We start from the raw sequence: 22,788 nt of genomic DNA on the forward strand, positions 1-22,788 counted from the left end.
CCAGGGGACCAGGAAGGTAGTGAATGATTGGGGATGCACAAAGGGTTTCTATGGCCTCATGAGGTATTTCCTATTTTAAACTGATAGTCTGGAATATATGGTCAAATGCGGTGGAATGTCTGCTCTTATTTTAAGTTCTACAAACACTTAAACGGATAGATTTCTATCTCCATTATACAAGCACTGCTGGGTGACCTTTATAGTCAATGTGAGGATCAAAAGAGTGAGTACTTATTAATGCTATTACCATGCTTCTTCTGAATTAACACTTCAGCAACAGTATAACGGCCACGCTCCTTAACAACTGCCTCTGTAAGGGTCTTGTAAGTCACAAATAATAATTATAAAGAAAATATATTAAAAATAATAACAATTACAGTTACAACAACTATGTTGTTTATAACGATGATAGTGTTAGCATCTCCCTCTCATATTAAACAGTACCCAACACTAGATTCCTTAGGAAACAACGCCAATGCATTTTTGTACTTTTCTAAGTCTTCACCCAATGAAGCCTTTTTATTCACATTGGTCCACCACAGCCAGAATTGCTGTTCCTTGCATGGTGGGCTGCCATGCTGTGATGTTCTGGGCTTTTTCTGGCACAATGCGTCTATACTGGGTAGTCAAGGTTCCACGTACCCACTCTGATTTCCAATATATTGTTCTCCAGAGCCAACAGAGGGGCCACTGGAAAGAGGCCACATATACTGTGGTGAACCCAAACTGAATACCTGTTGAAGGAATGGACACAAAACATGGAGTGGTGGATGGATGGAAGGACAACATAAATTCTTTTACTCCTGTAAAGAGAGAGGGGAAAATGGTGAAATAAATCCCAAAGAGAAAAGACGTTCATGGTAATAATAATTTTCAACAGTGAAAGAATCCAAACAAAAGGCAAATATAAAATCTCTGGGAAGAAGACTCATTACAACCTGTTTCTTTCACATATATACCCTTAGTAGGAATAACATACTTAAAAATCTTCAACCAACCATAATTATTTGCTCATAATAAACTTGGGAATCTTGAAGCATATTATTCACTCTCAGTGTTGAAATAATACAATCTTGGAAGATGATTTGTATTTGAGGATTAAAAAAAAATATTGTGGATGTATCTAACAATTTAAATAGAAATAAGAAATGTACCTTTGGGAAAGCTATGCATAGAGAATGTTGGAGGAAATACACTGAATATAGGCAAGTGAGCAAGCTCCCTTGAGTCTGGGAAAGTGAGTGCAGCACATTCAGAGAGTCTATGAAGTTATTACAAGCCACAGAAATGTATGCAATTAAAGTGTCTTCCTAAGCAAAATATTCTTCTTCAGGAATTTTTATCTTGATATTTCTATGGTCTGTGTGGTCACAGGAAGTCAAATTTATGGTGGTGGCTTAGAAGTTCTTTTCTCTCTGTGTGTAATTTACAGGGCAATGCTACAGATGGGGCAGCAGAGATCTGTGGTAAGCTGTTCCATAGGGTGGGGGAGCGGTTAGAAATGATAAGGTCAGAGATCTAAAAGACTTTTAGACCCTCCCCTCCTAACTGGCAGACCTTTAAAGTAAACTAGCACAGGTATGTAACTAAGACAGTGGATGAGAGGCAAATTTATAGTCCCTTTAGTGTTACTGCTCAGTCAAGGGGTAGGGACCACTCTGGCCAGGAACGGCAAGACCGTGAATGGGGTGGATGCGTAGGAGGAGCTGACATTTGCTTCTGACCTGAGAGGCAGGCGTGTGTTGCAGAAAAGCCGACAGTGCTGGAAAGATGCAGTAGGTCCACAGCCCAAAAGGAGCTGTCATATTCAGGGAGGTCAGAGAGCAAGAACCAGAGTTAGTGATGCCACAGGGTCAGCAGCGTGGCAGCATTGATGTCAGTATCTGTGTCCATAATCCACCTAACCCTACATGAGCTCATCTGCCTACGGGGGCAGGTAAGTAGCAGAAATGCTTGGAGTGGGTGCAGCCACTGGCAAATTGGCAAGTGGACATCCTAAGGAAACGCAATGCTCAACATCACCATATTGGAAATAGGGCCTCACAGTGTCAGATCTCCTTCTCATTCAAGAGAAGCCAGAAATTAAGAGTTTATTAGCAATCAACCCAGATCAAAACCCAGAAAAGATATCATTTTATAATGACAAAGCAGGCACAGACTATTCAGAAATAAATTAATGAAAAATATTAAGAAGATTCTGATAAATGATTTAAAAAAAGAAAAAAAAAAGATGATTGAATGAACAGTAGAATGCACCACCCTCTTCAGTGGGCAGACTCAAATTTGGGGGACATAGAACATTTTTTCTCCAAAATAAATTTAGTATCTGAATGCAAATTTAGTTAATAATCCCAAATGGATTTAAGAAAAAAATCTGAAAGGTGATCCTAAATGTATTCCAGAAATATACCTATATATACAAATAAAGTAATGAGGAGGGATGTTTGAATTTGTAGTATTAGGGATATTCTGGAAAAGGATAAAACAGGACCAACTCTAGGAGGTATTAATCTATGTTCATGGAAACAGTATAGAAATAGTGCACTGAGAGTATGAATGAAATACATTACATTTCAAGAATAGACGTGGATATTTATGAGATTTTAGTAATATTATAAAACTGACACTTCAAATCAGTGGATTCAAGTTCTGCAGTAATTAGCTAAATCATTGGAAGGCCTGGTAGACTGTCCTCATTTATGACATTAAAATAAATTCCAGATAATTTTTTAATTAAAAAATAAAACACCAGAAATAACCCAACATGATTTAATCTGTTCAGATTTTCAAGCGAGAAGAACTTTCTAAAAAGCTTTTGGAACAAAGACCAAAAAGAGCGAAGGCCTAGCAACTCAGCAAGGCCAGAAACGCCCACTGTAAAACAAAACTAACCCTCGCCCAACCATCTCTCACGGCCCTGTATTGCTCTCTGATATGTTCTACACTTTCTTCTTCCCTTTAAAGTCCAGTTTCTTGGAGAAGTACCTGCGCTGAAGACACCTCAGGGCTCAGAGCCCTGCATCCCCCACGGCCCTCATCGCAGCACTGAGACAGGAGTTGTACTGCCGGTGGCTGCGTGTTTCAAACTAGTCAGCATTTTCAGCTCGTGTTTATTTGATTACCAGTTAGCTTTTGCCGTGGACAAATATTTTCCTCTCAGGGGGATGTTTTCCCCCCTTAATTTTTGTTTTACTTAAATAAACTTAAAAAGCCCAGACAGAAAAGTTTGTGTGCACATATGCACACACACAGATACACACAGATCTGTTTTTTAAAGTCTACCTAAGTATAGTCCTCCTCCTCCTTTTCCCCAGGCTTGGCAATTAAAGGTGGGCTGTAGCTCTTGCTTTATTGCCCCACACACACACCCTTTCTCACTATGCTCCTTTTAGTCAGTGTTCAAATCCCTCTTAAGCCAGGTTACAGCCTTCTCTGTGTTGCCTCAACTAGTTTCTCCCAACTGCTCTGCTATTCTTCTTTCTCTTGGTGGATTTCTCTTCTCCCATGTGCCATGTACATGGCCATTTTCCCCAGGGCCTCGTCCTCAATCCTCCACTTGGCAGGAATGAATCGCCCCCACGGCCTCACCCGCAGCTCCTCTGAGCTCCTGACTGTTGAATCCAGCTTAACAACGGGCATCACTCCTCAGATGTCCCATAGACACTTTGCAATCAAAATGCCACACACAGAACCATCTCCTCGAAAGCATCTCCTCCCCTTACACTCCCACTGCAGATCCACTCTCCAGATGGGTCACTGGAAAGTCACCTCAGCAGCTCTGCAGCCCGCCGCCCCGGCCCTGTAGTCCCCTCTGCAGCAGTCACCACTTCTGCCGCCCACGACTCTCTCCCTCAGCCAAGGGCCTCTCTGCAGGCGTGTGTCACATGTCTGGATTACCTGGGGTGGCCCCCGAAATATCCTTTCCCCCCAAAATGTGGGCCTCCCCCCAAAAATGTTATTATCCATTCTGCTGCCAGTATAACCAGATATACTTTAACATAATCAATATGCAATTCTCTTGCTTACATATATTCCAATATAGCCCTGTTTCTTTAAGGATACATTCAAGTCTAATCACACAAGACCCATCGTGACAGTGGCCTTGTGCACCTGATATTCCCACCTGTGGATACTTTGTTCTAACCCTACTTGTTGTTCTTCAGTCTGGCCAAGCCGCTTCATGCCGTGTACTCATATGTCTCTACCTCTCTGCATGAAGTGTCCACTCCCTCTACCACAAATTAGAGAGCTAACTTCCTTTCACCTTTCAAAATTCAGTTCAAATATTCCCAGCTCTATGAAGTCCAATGTGTGTTCACCTGCTTAGCAATCCATCAACTACTCGCCAAGTCTCGCCTGCCCTGCGGAGTGCAGACACCAAATCTTACCTGTCTTGTTCTCCCCAGCAGTTGATACAGTGTTTGGCATAGCAGGTGCTCAGTGTTTGTTGGATAGATAAATGAATGAATCAGTAAAGAGATGAGAGGTCTACAATCCCCCCCAGTTACTCAGCTGCCATTTTGGAAAGTTCATTCTCTGGAGTTAAGGAAATGTCAGTGCAGGTGGTGGGCAGACAGAACAGAGGTGAGGGCGTGGGGGAGAAAGGCCTGGTCCTGGAGAGCGCAGGAGAGGCGTGGGTGGGATAACAATGGAGAGAGAGGGAATGGAGTGGGCGCATGCAAGGAGATGTTGAAGAACAACTGATATTAACTGCAGTAAATTAAATGGAGAACATAATATATGAAGGGAAGATCAAGTTAACACAGCAAGGGTGGAAAAGGCAGTACCAGAGACGAAGAGCTCTCACTTCATCACTCACTGCATTTCACTTACGGCACCCGCCCTCTGGGAAGGCAGCGCCAAGTTCTTGAGAGACTGGTGTTTGTGCTGTGGGTGCTCTAAGTACAAAACGGTATCTTATGGCTTCCAGATTTTAAGACTGATAGATTATTTCTCTTATGTCCCGTGTCTGAGTTCTCAAACAGCATGATCTTTTGCTTCTGGGGGTGAGTTATTGTGGTTAATAACTAAGGGTTACTCCAATAATCTCAAAGGACAGTGGGGAAATCACTAGAACAAATAAAAGAGAAATTTCACTCAGAAAAAAACATATGCCCTATAGAACCTTGTGGGGGCCTTGGGGGCAATGTTACCGCCAACTCATCTAACAGTTGTATGTGAGCGCATTAAAACTCCAAGCTCAAGTCACTTAAACACATATGAGAACCAGGGTCCAGGCTGTGGTGCTTCAGACATGCACGGGAAGATGAAAAGCCTGACTATTGCCTCCGACAGGATCAGTCCAGCCGGGGAGAGCAATGGACACAGACATGATCAAGCACCATCAAGACAAGAATCAACTGCAATTCATGCTTAGAGAGGAGAGCCTTAAATCTCTAAAAAGTTGAGGGTTTGCTGCCAAGGCTTGGCAAGAGCCCTTCCAGGCAGAAAAGCAGAGAAAGATACTTCTGGCGAAGGAGTCTAGGGATGGTGGCAGGGTGCGAGGCCTAAAGAAGCAAGGGTGGAGGGCTCCAGGGTCATCTGTCAGAAGCTGTTCCCCTTCAGCAGCTAAGAGGCCTAACTAAAAAGGCAGGTGGGGTGTCATTAATGATCATGGGGAAAACTGGGAGGAGAAAACTGAGGTCAGGAGATCACCACCAAAGGCACTTTATTTGAGAGGAACAAAAATAATTCAAAAAGCACTTGAAAATCCTATCTCCCATGAACGAAAAGAACACAAAATAAGTTTCACTCCAGCGTTGAATACAGAATAACAGACTGCCTACTCTCAAAAATGGATTGAAATTTCTAATTCATTAGGGATTATTTAGAGAATAGGAAAACGAATAAATCTGAACAATCTCTCTAGAATAGCTGTTACTCCATCCTGTTATGTAGGGTAGAGTTAGGCTGAATTATTTAATTAGTATTTTAATGAGACTATAAAGTTGTAAAAGTCCTATCAATTTCTCCCAAAAGCGTACAACTTTTCCTTTCAATGACCTTTATTTGACTTAACTAGAACAATAACTATTTTCCAAGGCTTTTTTCGTGTGTGTTAAAATACCAAATGATATGCTGCCCTCAGAATGTTGTTGTTATTATTAATGCTGATAATAGCCCCAATAAGAAATATTTACAATTATGACTCATTTTGGAATAACAGGTCATTGGATTAAAGTCCTTTTGAAAATAAGCAAAAAAAAACGAACATAATTTCTACACCAGGGACAGGAGCTGCACCCTTAATCGAACCTGGTCACTAAGCACAACAAAAGCAAAGATGAAACTCAAATCAGACACCAGGCCACAAAGCATAGCTGACTGAAGATGCCACAAAATGACCTTTCATTCACCTAGGGAATCAGATGCGTTTCTATGTATATTATATATTTTAAAAGCAATTATTATATATATAGCATGTAATTTAGGAAAAAGAAAACTCCCTCTTTCTGTAGACTTATAAACAGGAAGCCCAATGGGGTGTCTTGCAGACATGAACCCGCATGCATAAATGCAAAGCCTATTGACAAAAATACTTTCCTGTCTCCTAAGCTTAAAAAAAAAAAAGTAATTCAAGGCAGTGGTGAGCTCAAAGGTCTCAGATACAAAACGTGCACATCATCAGCCTTCTAGTAGATAAAAGTGCGCCATGCATAATAGAAAAGATGAAGTTTCCTATGGAAATCTATTTTGAGATGCAACAATTTAAAGGCAACCGAGAGCTCAAAACCAAGTTCAAACAAAGAGAAACAAAGGCCAAGCAAATGTACAGAAATGGACAAAGACATTGGAGAAGGAGGGGATCTGTGTTCTACCAATACTCCAGATCAGCAAATTCATCCTGAATTCAAGCCAGTGATGTGCCATGAGGTCACTCAAGGAACCAGGCTGAAACCATCGGCCAGAAGAAATAGGAAAAATGTCAAAGGCAGGTGTGAGGTGTGGAAGGGGTGACCCTGTGACCCTTGCTGCCATGAGGCAGGATGCTCTTGCGGGCTTTCTGCACAGGCTGGCGGGCTCACATGACTCTGTTTAGAAGGATATCAGCCAACAGCTGTGCCACACGGGCTGCAGCCCGTGCTGAGTCACATCTAGTAACGGTTCTGAGTTCATCCTTAGACGACGTGACCAGAAGGATCTGAGAATCAATGATGGAGAATTACCTGAATGAGTATTCCATTTTATTCCATGGCAGTAAACCTTCAGCTTTGTACAACATAAATATTGACAAAGATATACACAGGCAACCTATTTGAAAGCCTGACTGCATAAGTGCATCTAATTGAGAAAAGCAGGCTCCGTTTCGGTATGCTAGGTCTTTGTTTGGCTCGGTAACCGATGCTTCTGAGACCCAAAGCATATTCTAGTATAACCGACAGCACAGAAATCCCCACTGATGACTTACTCATTTCAGGGTATTCATAAAATAACCCCAGTTTGCCCGTTGGATACAGATGGTTGTCCCATTCCCATCGTGGGGTGGTCTGTTCTGCTCCCGAAACTGTGGCATCATTAGATTCATGACCCAGCTGTCAAACAGATCAAATTATAAGGCAAGATATTATCAGACCAAGGTCATAAAAGTATTACTGACATTTCAAGCTGAACACATCATCTTCCCAAGAATTTAATTTCTTGTTCTCAGGATAAATTTCTTTTTATTGCTGCCTCCCTACCCTCAAGTATTGTGAAAACTAGTCCTGACTACGTACCTTGGGTTTACCAAAATTGTAACGACTACTACTACTTTATCTCCTACCTCCTTTTCAGGTGGGCACTTTAGCTTTTAGAAGATACCTACCCTCATTTGTTTTTTCCCGCATTTCTCTGCTATTATCCACCATGGCATTTTCAGTCTGTAAATTGTCAGAGAAAATAAGTAAAAAAGAAATAAAGGGTCGGTGAGCTGGTGATAAGTGCTGCAGAGGAAAATAAAGGAGGGCGAGGAATGTGTGGTAGGGAGGAGTGTGGATGGGGCAAGTGACCTTTGAATAAGGCAAAGACGGAGGCAAAGGGGTGGGCAGAGGGAACAGTGATCACAGTCCTTGAGGTCCCTCACGCTGGACAGACAGCATGGAGGCTGGTGTGGGCCAGAGTGAATAGGAAATAAGTGGTGGTTTTGGGGGGTGGAGCCTTAGAGGCTGCCGTGAGGATGTGGGCATTTTTCCCTCTGAAGGAATTGTGGAACAATGGAGGATCACTGAGCAGAAAAGTGATACTCTAACGTTGGATCGAACAGGTCCAAGACCCTAATTTAAGCTGAACAAATCAAGGGCCAAAGAAGTGACATGCCACCTCAAATTCAGTGCAGAGCTTGAAAGAAACAGCCTCGACTCGCAGCCCAGTGCTCTGCACCCTTCTGGATGTTGTCCCACAGAGATGTCTCTAAGGTTAAATTTTTTCCTCACTCAGAGGCTTGTGGGACAACTGAATGCTTCCCCCTTTTTCAAATGGCAATTTGTCATGAAAGGAATTCGGAGTTGGCAGTGAAACAAGGCATGGACCTGTAGACTACAGAGCTGTTTTTCCTGAAAGCAACAGCTGGCGCGTGGTTTACTCGTGGAGTTCAGCAGAAGAGACAGAGCAACAACAGACAACTTAGCATCTGGCGGAGCTTCGGCTGACTGCACTGCACGTTTGGATGGATTTCAAATTTGGACAGTGAGGCGGCTTCACACGAAAGGCAGGTGTATACATCATACATGCCCACACGTCTGTATGGACACACACGTGGACACACACAGAGTATATGATGTGACTTGTAAAGAGCTGCCCCTGCTAGGTTTCCCACTGCCTCTGATCTCAGCGTTAACCTTTCCCTGGCCATGCTCCCAGGGTTGCTACGAGAATTCTTTGCAATGGAACATGCCCTTCGCTTCACAAACTTTCCCCAATTCTTTCAATGACATTAGGGGAAGAGCAGGGAGCTCTGTGAGGGGGTGGGGATATGGACTCGAGATACCCCTGAATCTGAATCCACACTTCATGGCTTATTTGTTATTTAACTTTATTTACATTCAAAATGCAATTGTTGCAGATCTCAGAAGTTGATTTACACTCACTGCTGTGGCAGAATGTTGCGGTCAGTAGACCCACCACTGGATCCTCTTATTCAACACGTCCTTCCAATAATTCAGATATTACTGTATCACAAATGCCATTTCTATATTTTGATACATGCTTTTCAGTATAATTATCTTCCTTCTTTATTCTCTAAATCTTATGATTTTTAAACATTTTTCTGAGAAGTGTTCCACAGGCACTTTACATATGATAAGTTGATAAAGAGATCCTGGAGCTCAAAACCACATTTAAATCCTGAGATAAACTCAACTGTGCCGTATACATGGATAGGTTTAGTCTGCTTCCTTTGTTACTTTGTTTAGTAATTTTTGTTTCAAACAAGATCCTACTGTATAGCACAGGGAACTACATTCAATAACTTTTAATAGCCTATAGTGGAAAAGTATATGACAAGGAATATATATATATATATATGTATGTATATGTGAATCACTATGCTGTATACCAAGAATTAACACAATATTTTACACCAACTATACTTTCAACAAAAAATGTTGAAATAAAATTGGGAGGTGAAACTTCGACTGCCCAGGCTGCTGTCAAGATGAAACGATTCAAAGCAGGCCAGGTATTAGCAAACCCCCTAACACATCAAAACCCCATATGGGATCTTCTTTTTGAGCAGCACAGGCTAACCAGCTGTGGTCACCTGTAAATAAGGTTGAAGTCACTTAGACTCTTGGCTTGGGAACGCCGTGGCCACCGGGGTGGGGGTCACTGCAGCACCTACGAGAATGACGGGGACAGCCTGCTCCTGACGCCGCTCCCCAGGCCGCAGCCCGGAGCACTGCAGTCAGGTCTGAGGTCCGGCCGGGAGCGCACAGCTCCACAGCCACTCGGAGCCCTGCGGTGCGGGTGGAGCTGGGACCGCGCTCGTCCATCACCCTTCCAGGCACCCAGACTCGGGAGTCCCCTGGGGGAATTTTTCTCTGCCTCATAATTCCTGTCTCAGCCTCTTGTGGAATGCGGTCCATGCCCAACGGAAGCAGGGCTTTAACCCTCCGGGACCCAAATCCATCACGGTTTGGACCCAGGATGTAACTTCCATGTTAACTCACCTGGTGCTCGCTTCTTGTGCTGAACTGCCCTACCCCGTCGATGATATTAGGTCGTATTAGAAGTCCCGACTTGCTTGTCCTTAGCTAAGACTCTGAGCCTCTTGCTCAGTCTTCCTGACTGGAACCACTCTTCTGTGGCAGAAAAGCTTGGGCTGTCGGCAACCCATCATTGTCCTCGGTCTTTTGGGTTTTCTGTTGGTTTATGGTTCTCATGCAGGGATACCAATTTGCACATGAGAAACACCTGTAGACATTTTAAAAAATACAGACACTGGATCCTTCCCACTCTTCAGCCAAGGCTGGAAGCTTTCTCCCTCTAGCAGGGGTTACACAATAATTTGCTTGTGAATTGACCACACATATTGGCATAGTCATGGTAAATTGCCCTTTACTCAGTGCTTCCCACGTGGCATTTTCTACTTCATGTTGTCTTTGTACTTTCATTATCACATTTAATCCCTGAATTATAGATAATCACCATTTCTTTTGAGGACACTCCTACTTGCTAATCTTGAATACAAGTATCTTTGATTCTCTTAATCTATTTCATTCCTGAGTTTCCTGTTCCTGGATTTAAAGAGTGAATTATGGACACATGTATTTAAGATTCTCTTAATATATCTATCTGACTCATCCTCTAACCAAATCATATCTGGAGAAGAGAGATTTTCTCTTTTAAATATTTGCATTTTCTTACTATATAGTAGTGCGTACACATGGTGGAAAATGTAGAAAGCATATAAAGTAAGAAAATTACAGCCATACATTATCTAAACACCAAAGGACAGTGCTATGTCATGTTGGGCATTTAACCATTTTTCATAATATTTTATCATAAAATTTCCCTAGGGCAAGTTACTTAACCCTGGAATTGTACTAGACTTTTGTCAAGTACAGAATAACATTCCCAGAAATGACCCCAACATCAAAATAGTACGTGAGGCTGGGAAGGCCATAGGGCACTCAGCTTATTCTCTGAGTCCTACAAAGAATGCTGTTAATTCACTGATGTTACTCATTCGATGCCTGTGAGTCACTCACTCACTCAGCTGGCTCGGACTGAGACCTACTTTATACCAAATGCCGATCCAAGTGCTGGGGAGACCCCAGAGAGAGCCTGGATCACGGCATCACTGTCCTTCTTCATTTGCTCCCAGAATCCTACTCAACAAACCCACATGGGATTGGGGGGTGGAGGCAGGTGAGATATGGTAAAATTCATTTCATTATGTTCCTTTAGACATATTTAAATAGCATGAAAATAGTCACTAACTTTGATAAGTTTTCTTTTCCCTTCCTATGTATTTTTGAGGATGGGTATAGTTTTGGGGCAGCAAGAGTAATTGATAGGTCTATAGTATGTTAGGATTTTATATGAAAAATTAAGAAGGAAACTGGCACCTTATACAAAGAGAAGAGGCAGTGAGGAAAACACAAGCCACCCTCAAACTTGGCTACCATTCAGAATTTCTGGTATTCAAAAAAGGGAAACATAATTCAAAATATTTTCCCTAAATATTTTAGCCCAGATTAGAAATACATGTAGGCAAAGTTCAGCTAACTGGAACCTACAACAATGTGCTTACTTAAGCGAAGGTATAAACAGACCACAGATACTATAATGCATCCTTTACTTTAAACTAGTTAATGTGAGCAAGTTTCATTTCACATGAATTGCTCAGTACCAATTTAGGAAATATATCCTTCTTGATTGGTAAAAATAGCTCACTGATAACCAGATTCAACAAAATTTAGTGTTAAATAATTAACCTATTTCCTTCAGGAAATGCTTTTGAGTAATCTGAGTTAAGTATTTCCTCTATCTGATCTATTTCTTTTCACAGAGAAAAGTAGTATTATTTGCACATGAGCTACTTTTACTCCTCTGGAGAAATCTGATTGTGAGCTCAGGGTAAGAGTTGTCTACTGCACAGTAGGGAAAAAAAAGATTCATTTCACAGCAAAGATCAGAATCTTTTTTTTGAGGGGCATGGTGAGCTGGGGGACAAGGGAAATGCCTTTGTTTAGAGACAGACCACAGTAATCCATCCTGAAGCTGAAAGATGAAGACCTTGTGAAGAAATGTGGAAGGACACACTGACACACAAATGTGTTCACTCTGCAAAAACAGAAAGAAGGAAAGAAAAAATAATTTAACTGCCCTATAAAGAGAATGGACAGAAAATTGGTAATAAGGGAGAGTGAAGGAAAGTTAGGGAAGGGAGGAGAAACAGTGAAAGGGAACTTGGATGCGGTGGGCAGAGTAGCAGGTTTCTAGAGCTTACAATGAAGGATGATAAGAAAAAAAGTAAAGTTTAAAAAAAGTTACAAAGTTTAAAATAGTTTAAAAATTAAAAAATGAAGTTAAAAAATAATTTTTTTTATAGTGGCATGGAAGATTTTAAAATGATGGAGGTTTTTATTTCAAAATTCAAGTTGTTTGAGTTTCTCCTCCATGCTCCAAACAACAGTAAGAATTGCTTGTGTAATTGGTTTTGGGGGACACCACAGAGAGTGGTGAGCAATGCAGTTACGTTGGCCAGGAGCAGAATGCTTTTGTGGAAGGCAAGACAGAAGAGAGATCAACAGTTTCATGAGGACAGAAACTCAAAGCCAGAAATTATCTTAAAAAGCTTAGTGTGGTGGGCAGAAAAATGTTCCCCCCCAATATGTCTATGTCCTTATCACCAGAAAATAGGAAGAGGTCAGTTTCCCTTGCAAAGGGGGTCTATGATTTCAGATGCGGTTAACGTTGCTAACCAGCATTCTCTAAGAGAGACGAGCTGGATTATAGAGGTGAGCCCATTGTAATCACCAGGGTCATTAAAGTAGGAAGAGGGAGACAGAAGAGGGGAGAGAGGAGAGGAGATTTGACCACAGGATCAGAGTCAGAGGCACACAACCATGCTGACCTTGAGAGAAGGAAAAGAGGTCACAGGCCAAGAGACGTAGGTGGCCTCTGGAAGCCAGAAAAGTCAAAGATACAGTTTCCCCTGAGGCCTTCAGAAACAGCCGTGCCAATATTTTGACTTCAGCAGGCTCCTGCGTTCAAGAACCCTACGAGGTTAAATTTGTGTTGTTTAGTGGAGACTATTTCTTTTTTCTTCCTACTACCATGTCATTTGGGGATACTTGTTACAAAAGAAAGTGAATACACTAAGCTCCTTGAAATGTTCAGAAATTGCAGATAACACTGGAATGTCCACTTTGATATGGGATAGGGCTTATGTGAAAATCCAAAGGACAGTGTGACCTTTGCTAACATCTGCTTTTCTCATTTTTAGGAAGAGAACAGTAAGTCAAAACCTCTGTAGTTATTATTTTAGACAAGTGTCTCTTAAAACATTATGTAGCCCTGTGCCTTAGGACACCAAGAGAGTCTCTGTTCTTAGAAGAACATGAATTCCATGAGATAGGGTCTTACATCTGAGTCCCACAGTGGTCTCTTATTGGCAATGAGAACTTGGGCAAATCATTTACCCTCTTTAAGCCACAGGATCTTCATTTGAAAAGGAAGATAAGAATAAGGATTGTTTGGGTGATTAAATTGTACACACACACACACATATATGTACAACATTTAATACAGTGACTAACACATACTAGGCACTCAACAAATTCCTGTTATGGATTTTTAAATGCATGTATAAAAGGAGGAGAAAGTTGCGGGAAGTTGTGGGAAAACTTAGTTCACGGCCCCAAAAAGGGCCATCTCTCAACGGGCTCTGATCAGTCAGTCCCCAGTGATGGGCTAATAAGCAGAAACTATAGCACTTGAGGATTTAATTTAAACATAAAAAGGAAGGAATTTAAACATAATTATTAAACAGGAGGTATGTTTACACTGTTGGCTGGATCATCTTATCTGGAGAGCTTTAATAAGCAGAGAGTCTCCCCTGTTTTAGAGATGGGCATGCAGGAAAATTACTTGGATGGGTGGGCCGTTCTCACCCCAAGATCACATGACTTAGTACTCACGGAAGTAACACCTCTTGTATGTTATTCCAGATGGACTGTCCTCCCATGATTATTGTCAGCTGCATCATCAGTTCAAGGAGACAGCCACCTGGGTCACACTGGAATATTAGACAGAAAATCTCATTTAAATTTTAGATAGCTCTAACATGAAATAAAGTCATTATTTTATGCCTAAAAAAATCTAAGGAACAGAGAGTAAAGACACTCTTCATTGGGCAACTAAGAGAAAACATGAAACAGGTTAGACTGTCCGAACACAAAGCTGTATTCACACGTCTTCATTTCTGTATTTTCACAGCCAATACACCAGATCTCCAGGATAAGTCACAAATCTGCCCTTAAAGAATGTGATGTAGAAACACGAGGAGTAGTATTTGACAAACTGGAAGAAGAACACCTTCATGGCTAGGTTGTTCCCACAGTCAGTCTGGTCCTTGGGATCTCTGCAGCTAGAATAAAGAAAAGTTAAGTCTGTAAAACTGTGAACAGCTTTGAGACCATAATCAAAGCCACGGACACATGAGTTAACAAGCTAAATATGTATATATATATATATATATATATATATATATATATATATATATACACAATTCACACTTTTTTCATATAAGCTGTTTTGAATTCCTTAAAATAACTACTATGTTAATTCCAACTGTACACACTGTTGTAAGAGTTTCTCCCACTATGAATGCAATATCACACAAGGCAAAAAAAAACCAAAGTCACCCGTTCCTTAAAATTTATAAGCACAACAGTATCCAATGGGCAAGAACTGTCCTCTGTCAGGTGTAAGTTGAAAGAAAGCTACTTCTACACATCCTGCTAAGTGAAATTCTCTTGTCTCCCTGAACGGCAGGAAGGTAGGACTATTGAAGAAAACAAACAAAACATGGGGCAACTTGCTAGAAGCATTTGGGGAACATAAAACATCCTGCTAGTTCAAAATTTGAATTGGTCTTAGTGTTTTCAGAAGATGACCACTGAGCAGACAACTGGGAGAACGACCCAGCCACATGCAGTGTGTGGGAAGCAGTTAACTAGGGCCACTAAGCCGCTGGCTGGGATACAAGCCAGAGAGAAGAAACATTTGTTATAGAAGCCACAGCTGATGAGAATGGAGCTACACTAACAGGAACAGCATGGGGGGAGGACACATAACAGTGTGATTACTTGTCCTCTCCGTAACGCACAAGCAAATCTGCCACTGGAACCACGACCCTCTTCCACTTATTTGCAATAGAGAGACTATTTACTTTCAACAATAGGGTACATGATCTAATGTAATTGAAATTATTATTAAGCACTGACATATTTACACAGAGCTTGGACATTCTAAAGCTTTCTTTGTCCCTTTTACTAATGCATAGCTGCAGCTAATTCACTTCTCATATAGGCTAGAGAAAATACGTTTACACTTGAAGTTTTCTAAAGACTGTAATGTACTGGAATTGAAGTGCCTAAAAGATAAAGTCTCTGTTTTGACCTGGTTCTAAAACTGGTGTAGAAATGACCTCAGCTGCAGAAGGAGCTTAACAGACTCAGTCATCTTGATTGCCACTTTCTCATATATGGCGTTCAGGGTCACGATGATGTTAAAACTGATGAGGGAAGCAGTGATGGGCGTGGCCCACCTGCACAGTCAGGTACTTCTGGATTGGGTCTCTTCCATTCAGGTTCTTGGGAAGTTCTGCTGAAAATACAATGAACACTGAAAGTCCGTAGACAATGATCCCAATAACTGAAGCAATGGTCAACAGGACCTGACAACCCAAAAGCCCAGCAGCATAAGGCTCACTAATGATCATATTTTTACACAGAAAACTTGCCCCCAATCTACGCTTAAACAGACAACATGCACGTGCTGTAAACCTCACATAAACCTGAGAAGTGATGTAAATCGCATGTAAATGCCACAAGAGACGTGAATATCCGGCATGTTAAATTTTAGGGGAGGAGGAATGAAGGATGTCAAAAAGAATGAGTACGTCCACTAATGTAACATGCTGACAGCAGGAGCAGCTGTGTGCAGGGCATAAGGAATATATGGGAACTCCACTTTCTGTGAATTTTTCTGTAAACCTAAAACTGCACTAAAGAAGGAAGCCTGTTAAGTATATCTTTAAATGGCTGAAAATGGAGTAACTGGTGGCATGTTCTTTTGGAGACAAGTCTGTGATAGCAGAACCAATGAAAGTATCCCTTCTACATCTATAGAATTATTTAGATTATGAACTAGTTGTAACCCATGAAGGGGATATGCTTCCTTTCAAGGGAGAACCTATCACTGATTCAGGAGTCAGCAGGTGCAAGCTGTCATCTTCATTCTGAATAGGACCAGTGAAGCTGTGGACATGCCCTGAGGGAAATAGTGGAAGTGACTGCAGGTCTCTGGTGATGAAAGCTTCACATGCTTTTCATACTCCTTGAGATCTTAAAATGGCAGGTACTCCTACTCCCTGCATTTGCACAAGATTCATGTCCCTGATCCATTGTAGTTCTGACTGTGTGGACTCAAGGGCAACGGGAGTGTCTGAAGCATAATTTGCACGTGGCAGGTAAGGCTTCAGTTCCTCACTAGGCAGGTATTTTTCTGCCCACTGAAGAATGCACATTAAAGGTACCATTTTTAAACTGTTTTCCTTCCATCTACCTTCTTGGTCATAGTCCAGAAGCATGTACTCAGGGTCCCTGGCTGCTCCTGATGGCTGCCCCAGAGAGAAAGCTACAAAGAATGTGAATTTCAAGACTAGGTGTACCACATCATGTTATTTACAGTAACAGCGGGAGGCTGGCTTGCACCTGCAGGGGAGAGCAGATGGAGTGTTTACAAGCCCCTCCTGGAGCCACACTCCTGCATCTGGATCCCAGCTCCGATGCTAGCTGTGGGGCCTTGTGCAAATTTCTTAACTTCTAGGGGCTTCAATCTCCTCACCCATATAATGGGGGGATAATAATAGCAATTTATAGGACTATTGTGATGAGTCAATGATTTACTAATTGTGAAAACAATTAGAACATTAACCACAGGCATGTGAAAAACTATACCTAAGTATTAGCTATGAATATGGTGACCAAAGTCTTAAAAAGGTGTTTTTCTTAGTTTTTAAGCCATCACTTTGTAGAGAAAGCATTTTATTTTCTCCTCTACTCTCTTTCATCATCCTTTTCTTCACAGTAAGTCTTCATGATTGTGAAAGGAATAACTTTTTGGTGTGTGTGTGATTAAATGTGAAAATTAGTTAAGGCTGTGAAAAATGTATTATACAAGGTATATTAAGCCTTCCTCTCTTGTACAGCACATATAGGCTATTTAAATACTATGCATTTTTAAAAAGTCTGCATAATAATTTTTTAATTACGTATTAAGTAAACTTAATAGTTAAGATTCTTTAAATGCTTACTATTGCTTCAGCACACATCTATTTTTCTAAATCCTCACAATCACCCTGTTGGGAAGGTAATATTATATCTCTTTTACAGATGAGGAAATAGAGCCACATGGAGATGATGCAATTTGCCCCAAATGAAGCAACTATTAAGTGAAAGAACTGAAATACTCAAAGAGCCCAAAGACACACTAACTGTAGAGCACTGTCTACTACATGGTCTGTGAAATCAATTGTAATTCATTTCAGAACTTTTACAAACTTGACACATTTCCATTTTTCTTCCAAGCACTTAATGGGTTCAATATTTCTTATGAAACAGGAAAGCTTTCCATTCCCCTTCCTCAAGTTTCTTCTTTTTTATCATCTTTTCTGATCATAATTTTAACATTTGCTCATTAAAGATAATTTGAAAGTACTCAGTACTGGACAGAACTGTTGTCCTGGATCTGTCCCCAGTCTTAGAAGAGGGCCCAGAATTTGCTTTAGGATAAATAACCTCCCTTTTGTTTTTAGTCCTGTGATTTAAGCTCAATTAACCAACTCATTCTGAAGCACCAGAGGTAGATCTCAGTTGGTTTAAGACAAATAATACCCCTCATTGTATTGGCCTCACACATGATTGGAGAATTGGCAAATAACCCAGTAAGAGCCACTATTATGTGAGGAGATACGTGCTTGTGCCCATGTGAATGATAAGCTTCCTCTATCAAGAGAGGAAGCTGCCAAAGAGACCTCTCTTGGTTTGGATGGATGATCTGGGATGCTGAGTGCCTAGAAGCAGCATGCTGAGACATCATTGGACACAGAATGAAGACAGGACAAGACCAGCCCTTGACATCATCTGGGCTAGAGTATCTCTCCTTGACTGAATCCAGACCTCAGATCTGAGGTTTTCATTTACAGGAACCAATAAATCCCATGCATCCCCAATTTTGGGTGTTGTTTAAACACATTGGAAATTGATTTTGTCACCTACAATGAAAGGACTCCAACTCTGAAAATGAATAAAAAATAAAATAAGGAAAATGCTTCTACCTATAGACATAATTCCTTCAGAAGGGTACATTGTTTGTATATTACAAATCATTTTATATATTAATTTTATTCTCAAGCCTATCGTAAGTGTAACACATTGACATGTCATAAAATATTTTCATGGACACACTTTTTCATGGCTGCAAACTATTCTACTTTGTGAACGTTTGGAAGAATATTTTGGCTGAGATTTTATATATATATATATACATATAAAAGTATGTCTGTGACTTGCATCCGTACTGACTTTTCCCTGCCATTTTGAAATACTTCCTGATTAAAAGTTTTTCAAAGCTGAATTAGTTGATTAAAACATAGGAATATTTTTGACTCTTGATATCAACTGCCAGACTGCTTTCTAAGAAAGCTTGAGGAGTACACCAGAAATTAACACAGCATTGTAAATCAACCATACTTCACAAAAAATATCCAGTAACCTAGGCATGGGATTGGTGATCACTGGCATTTCATCCTCATAAACAGAGCTGTGTCACTTGAGAGGTGGAAAACTACTTCATTTTGATGTGCACTGAGTGAATTACCATTGGAGTGTGACATCTATTTTTCTTTGTGAATGTGTGTTCCTTTTCTCTGCCTTCTACGCTCCTGAGATTTTTTGATGTTACCTTTGAAGTGATCTGAACTCTCTATGTATTGAAGGAATTAGCCCCTTGTTGGATTTGTAAACAAATAACATCCTCTGGTGTTTTGTTTAAAATTAGGATGCTTCTGATGCATGGAAATCTTTGTATACTTTCCTCAGAAACTTACTGTTCATCTAGAGTTTGTGTAAACATCCATAATTATTCCTAGTTTTTTTCTAATTGTGTTACTTTTTAAATGTTTCTGGAATTTATCACAATATATGGTTCACTGTATGATTTCAATCTTTTCTTTTCCCCCCAAGTAGCTAACGAGTGTTCCATTCACTGAATAACCTTTATTTATCTCCCTGATTTGTAATGCCTTCCATCTCTTATATTAAATTATTATTGATATCAGAGCCCATATCTGGACTTCCTGTCCTATTTTCTAATCTGGCTATTCTTGAACTACTAAAAGTCTCATTATCTTATTAATTATTATATTACTAATATGATTTTATTCACAATAAACCCCAAATCAATTTTATAACTTCTGATATTTTGGAGATATGATCTTTTAATCTAGAATCATGTGATTAAAGCATCTTTTATATCTTTCAGTAGTTTTTACTTTTATTTTTTGATAGTTCCTACTATCCTTTTCTTAGGTTATTCTTAGACATTTTACCTTGGTTGTTACTCTTGGAAAATTTTAGAAATCTTAATGCCTCCATCTGGTCTCTTAATCAGACCCTGGAGAATCCTAAACCACTGATCTGATTTGAACAAATGAGGTGAAAAGAATAGGGGGAAGCACTGTGAGCAGAAGAGACTGTGGAACCTCCAGAGTGGCGCCCTGCATTGGCTCAGATGTTCTCTGGAAAAAGTTTTCTCTATGAGACTTCATAGTTCCCAGCTTGATTTTCAGTTTTCTCAGGATTTCACATTAGATTTTAAAAAGTCTGTGGCAGGTTCTTACCCAGAAAAAGAGCACTTGCACAAAGGGTTATATGTATAAACTTTCCCCAGGTGGTAAATGGAAAACTCTCTTCTTCCTAATTAAAAAAGCAAGTTAAGTCAATCAAGGGATTACACCAATGAAATGACTTTTCTCCTAATTGGTCAATAAATCCTAAACATAATTTAAAAAAAATAATTTTCAGACATAGCCTCATTATTTGTAATTGCATTGGTTTTTTCCTTTTTTTTGTTCTTTTCTTTTCCGTTAACGATGTCAAACAAACAACAAAATACGTACAGTGTTCATTTTAATACTATTTTTTGAAAATGCATATGTGAACAGTAAACTATTTCCCTGCCATGGTCTGAGCTTGGGGGTCTGGGTACCTGACGAGGCCTGAGCTTGCCTTAGATTTCAGAAGTGACGGTAGTGACAGCATAGAGTCCGTGCAGGACAGAATGTTTCACAGGTGTCGGCAGCTAACTGGTCTCCACTGTGTGTTTCTTGGTTGAGCTTTATGTGTTAATTAGCTACAACTATGAAGTTTTAGAGTTTACATTATAGAGTTTATATTTCGAATATTTTTAAGAGATGAAATCAGTAAGAATCAAGGTTTACCTGGATTATAAAAACAGATATAGTATAATAATAGCTGTCCCTAAGTATATGGCCCTTCCTCTGTGCCAGGAAGTCTTCCAAGTAGATTCTGTACATTACTTCGACCCGTCATTGCCACAGTCATGAAGAAGCAACCCTCTTATTCTTATTTTATAGGAAACTATGGCACAGAGAAGTTAAGTTGTCCAAGATCACTCAGGAAGCAAGCTGCTGTGTTCAAATATGAATTTAGGCAACTTCATTCCCAAGCTCTCACTACCACAACGCTGGCCTCTCTAAACAATGGAGCATACTTTCGCAAGTAAAGTAAAATGCTTCAATTAAAAAACTAAACAAAAAAATATTAGGCAATTTTTTAAAAAAGGAAGTACGATAAAGTGAAATGAGTTTTCACCTTCAATTTTTCAACAAGCATGTTCTAATGAAAATTTAAACTTATTAGCTGGCAATTTTAAATTTAAAATTGGCAGTTTAAATGACCAAAAAACTTTTCTTCAGTATTTTTTGTATGCTGCCAATATGATACGTTTTTGTTTTTCAGGACTCAAAAGCATTATGAACATCTAATTTTGTCTAAGTTTCAGCTTTCAACTCTGAATGTACAGTCTTTTACCAACATATGCTTTGACCCCCATCTTCAGTTGTAAACAATGGGAAATATTCATAATGGGGATTATTAGAAGCTTATTACATTGTAAAAGACAAATGTCACTTTCTATTGGTAGCTGAACCTCATTTTTTTCCATTTATAAAAAGAGGAGTTTTACCTGCTCCCTCCAGAACTTTTCAGTGCCAACATTCTGTAGATCTGTGATTCAATTTATTAAATCGATAGTTGGAGACGTTTTCAGATGCTCCTAGTAAAAGCATTTTCTTTCCAAGAGTTATTCATGTTCACAACATACTGTCCTGCTGCTGCTGACTGCAAGTACCATCAGCTCTAAATTATCTCAGCTGATGGAAAGAAGCAATAATACAGATGACTCAAAAAATCATCTTTTCATATCTCTGGAACGTTGATACAAAGATATATATTATTATTTTTTAATTTTGCAGCAGGAGTGGCAGCAATAAATTTACATTTCCAATTATATAAAATGCCTAGCTCAAACACTGCTCAAACACTGATGGCATCTCAACAAATGTTTCCCTGCTTCTCCTAACCTTTCTCTGACTTTAGGATGAGAGTCATGCTGCTTTGTGCACATCCCAACCGGAAGTGGGAGCAGTGACCGGGACTTAGTTAAAGACAAATGGGCACCTAGTCTACGATGAAAAGGAGGCGGCAATAATGAAGGCACATGTGAAAAAATGGGAGTCAACTATAAAAACCAATGTGTCTTTCCTCCTACATCTATGTCATAGCAGCTAATTTATATTTTGCATTTATTTATTGGTGTTATGAAAGGATAAAAGTCAATGCCTCTTTTCTTATACACTTATACAAGACTTTTTCTTTTCCCCCTTTTTACTGTTACTATGAATGAAGGACCACACTTCTCTTCTGTGTACACCATTCCAGTCAGTGCTCCTTCAACTTGGCTGCACATTAGAATAACCAGAGGAGCTTTAAAAACTTCCCTATGCCAGAATGCACCAAAGGCCACTAAGTACCATCCGAGTTAGCAGTGATGGAATCCAGGCACCAACATTTTTTAAGGTACCCTGGTGATTCCAACATGCAGCCAAGGCTGACAAGCCCAGAAGTAAACAGACTAAAGTGCATCTAAACAGCGCCCGCTTTTCCTGGGTAATCTCATCTGTCTCCACGTGGGGACACCGCGCCTCCTATTCTGGCTGGACTTGTTCTTCCTGTTCAAACGTGTCCCATTTTTACTCAAGTTCTGCCTGGCGCCGCTTCCAGAACTCCAGAAGTAAGGTGACTAACAGAGAGAGAGAACAGCAGAATGTGGATCTTCAGTGATGACTGATGCTTCAGAAACCAGTACTTAATATTTATTACCGTTAACACTTTGGTAAACGGTTAATAAAATCACATTTATTTATAGGCGATACTAAAGAGAAACATGAGTTAATGCCTTTTTTTAAGAAAAAAGAAAATGTAGATTATTTATTGA

General features: G+C 40.2%; 1 protein-coding gene across 1 annotated transcript in view; it reads right to left on the minus strand.

Annotated features, from left to right (window-relative positions):
- Positions 1–431: 431 nt before the first annotated feature.
- LOC135320592 (anoctamin-6-like) overlaps positions 432–22,788 on the minus strand; it is a 52,642-nt gene continuing 30,285 nt past the window's right edge. The window contains exons 7-9 of the mRNA XM_064483757.1: positions 14,124–14,221; positions 7,409–7,532; positions 432–803 (exon numbers count right to left, since the gene is read on the minus strand). Of these exons, the coding sequence (XP_064339827.1) occupies positions 7,409–7,532; positions 14,124–14,221 (222 nt within the window). The 3' untranslated portion in view covers positions 432–803. The remainder of the gene's footprint in view (positions 804–7,408; positions 7,533–14,123; positions 14,222–22,788) is intronic.

Source organism: Camelus dromedarius, unplaced genomic scaffold (genome assembly GCF_036321535.1).
Source record: "Camelus dromedarius isolate mCamDro1 unplaced genomic scaffold, mCamDro1.pat HAP1_SCAFFOLD_161, whole genome shotgun sequence".
In the NCBI taxonomy this organism is placed as follows: domain Eukaryota; kingdom Metazoa; phylum Chordata; class Mammalia; order Artiodactyla; family Camelidae; genus Camelus; species Camelus dromedarius.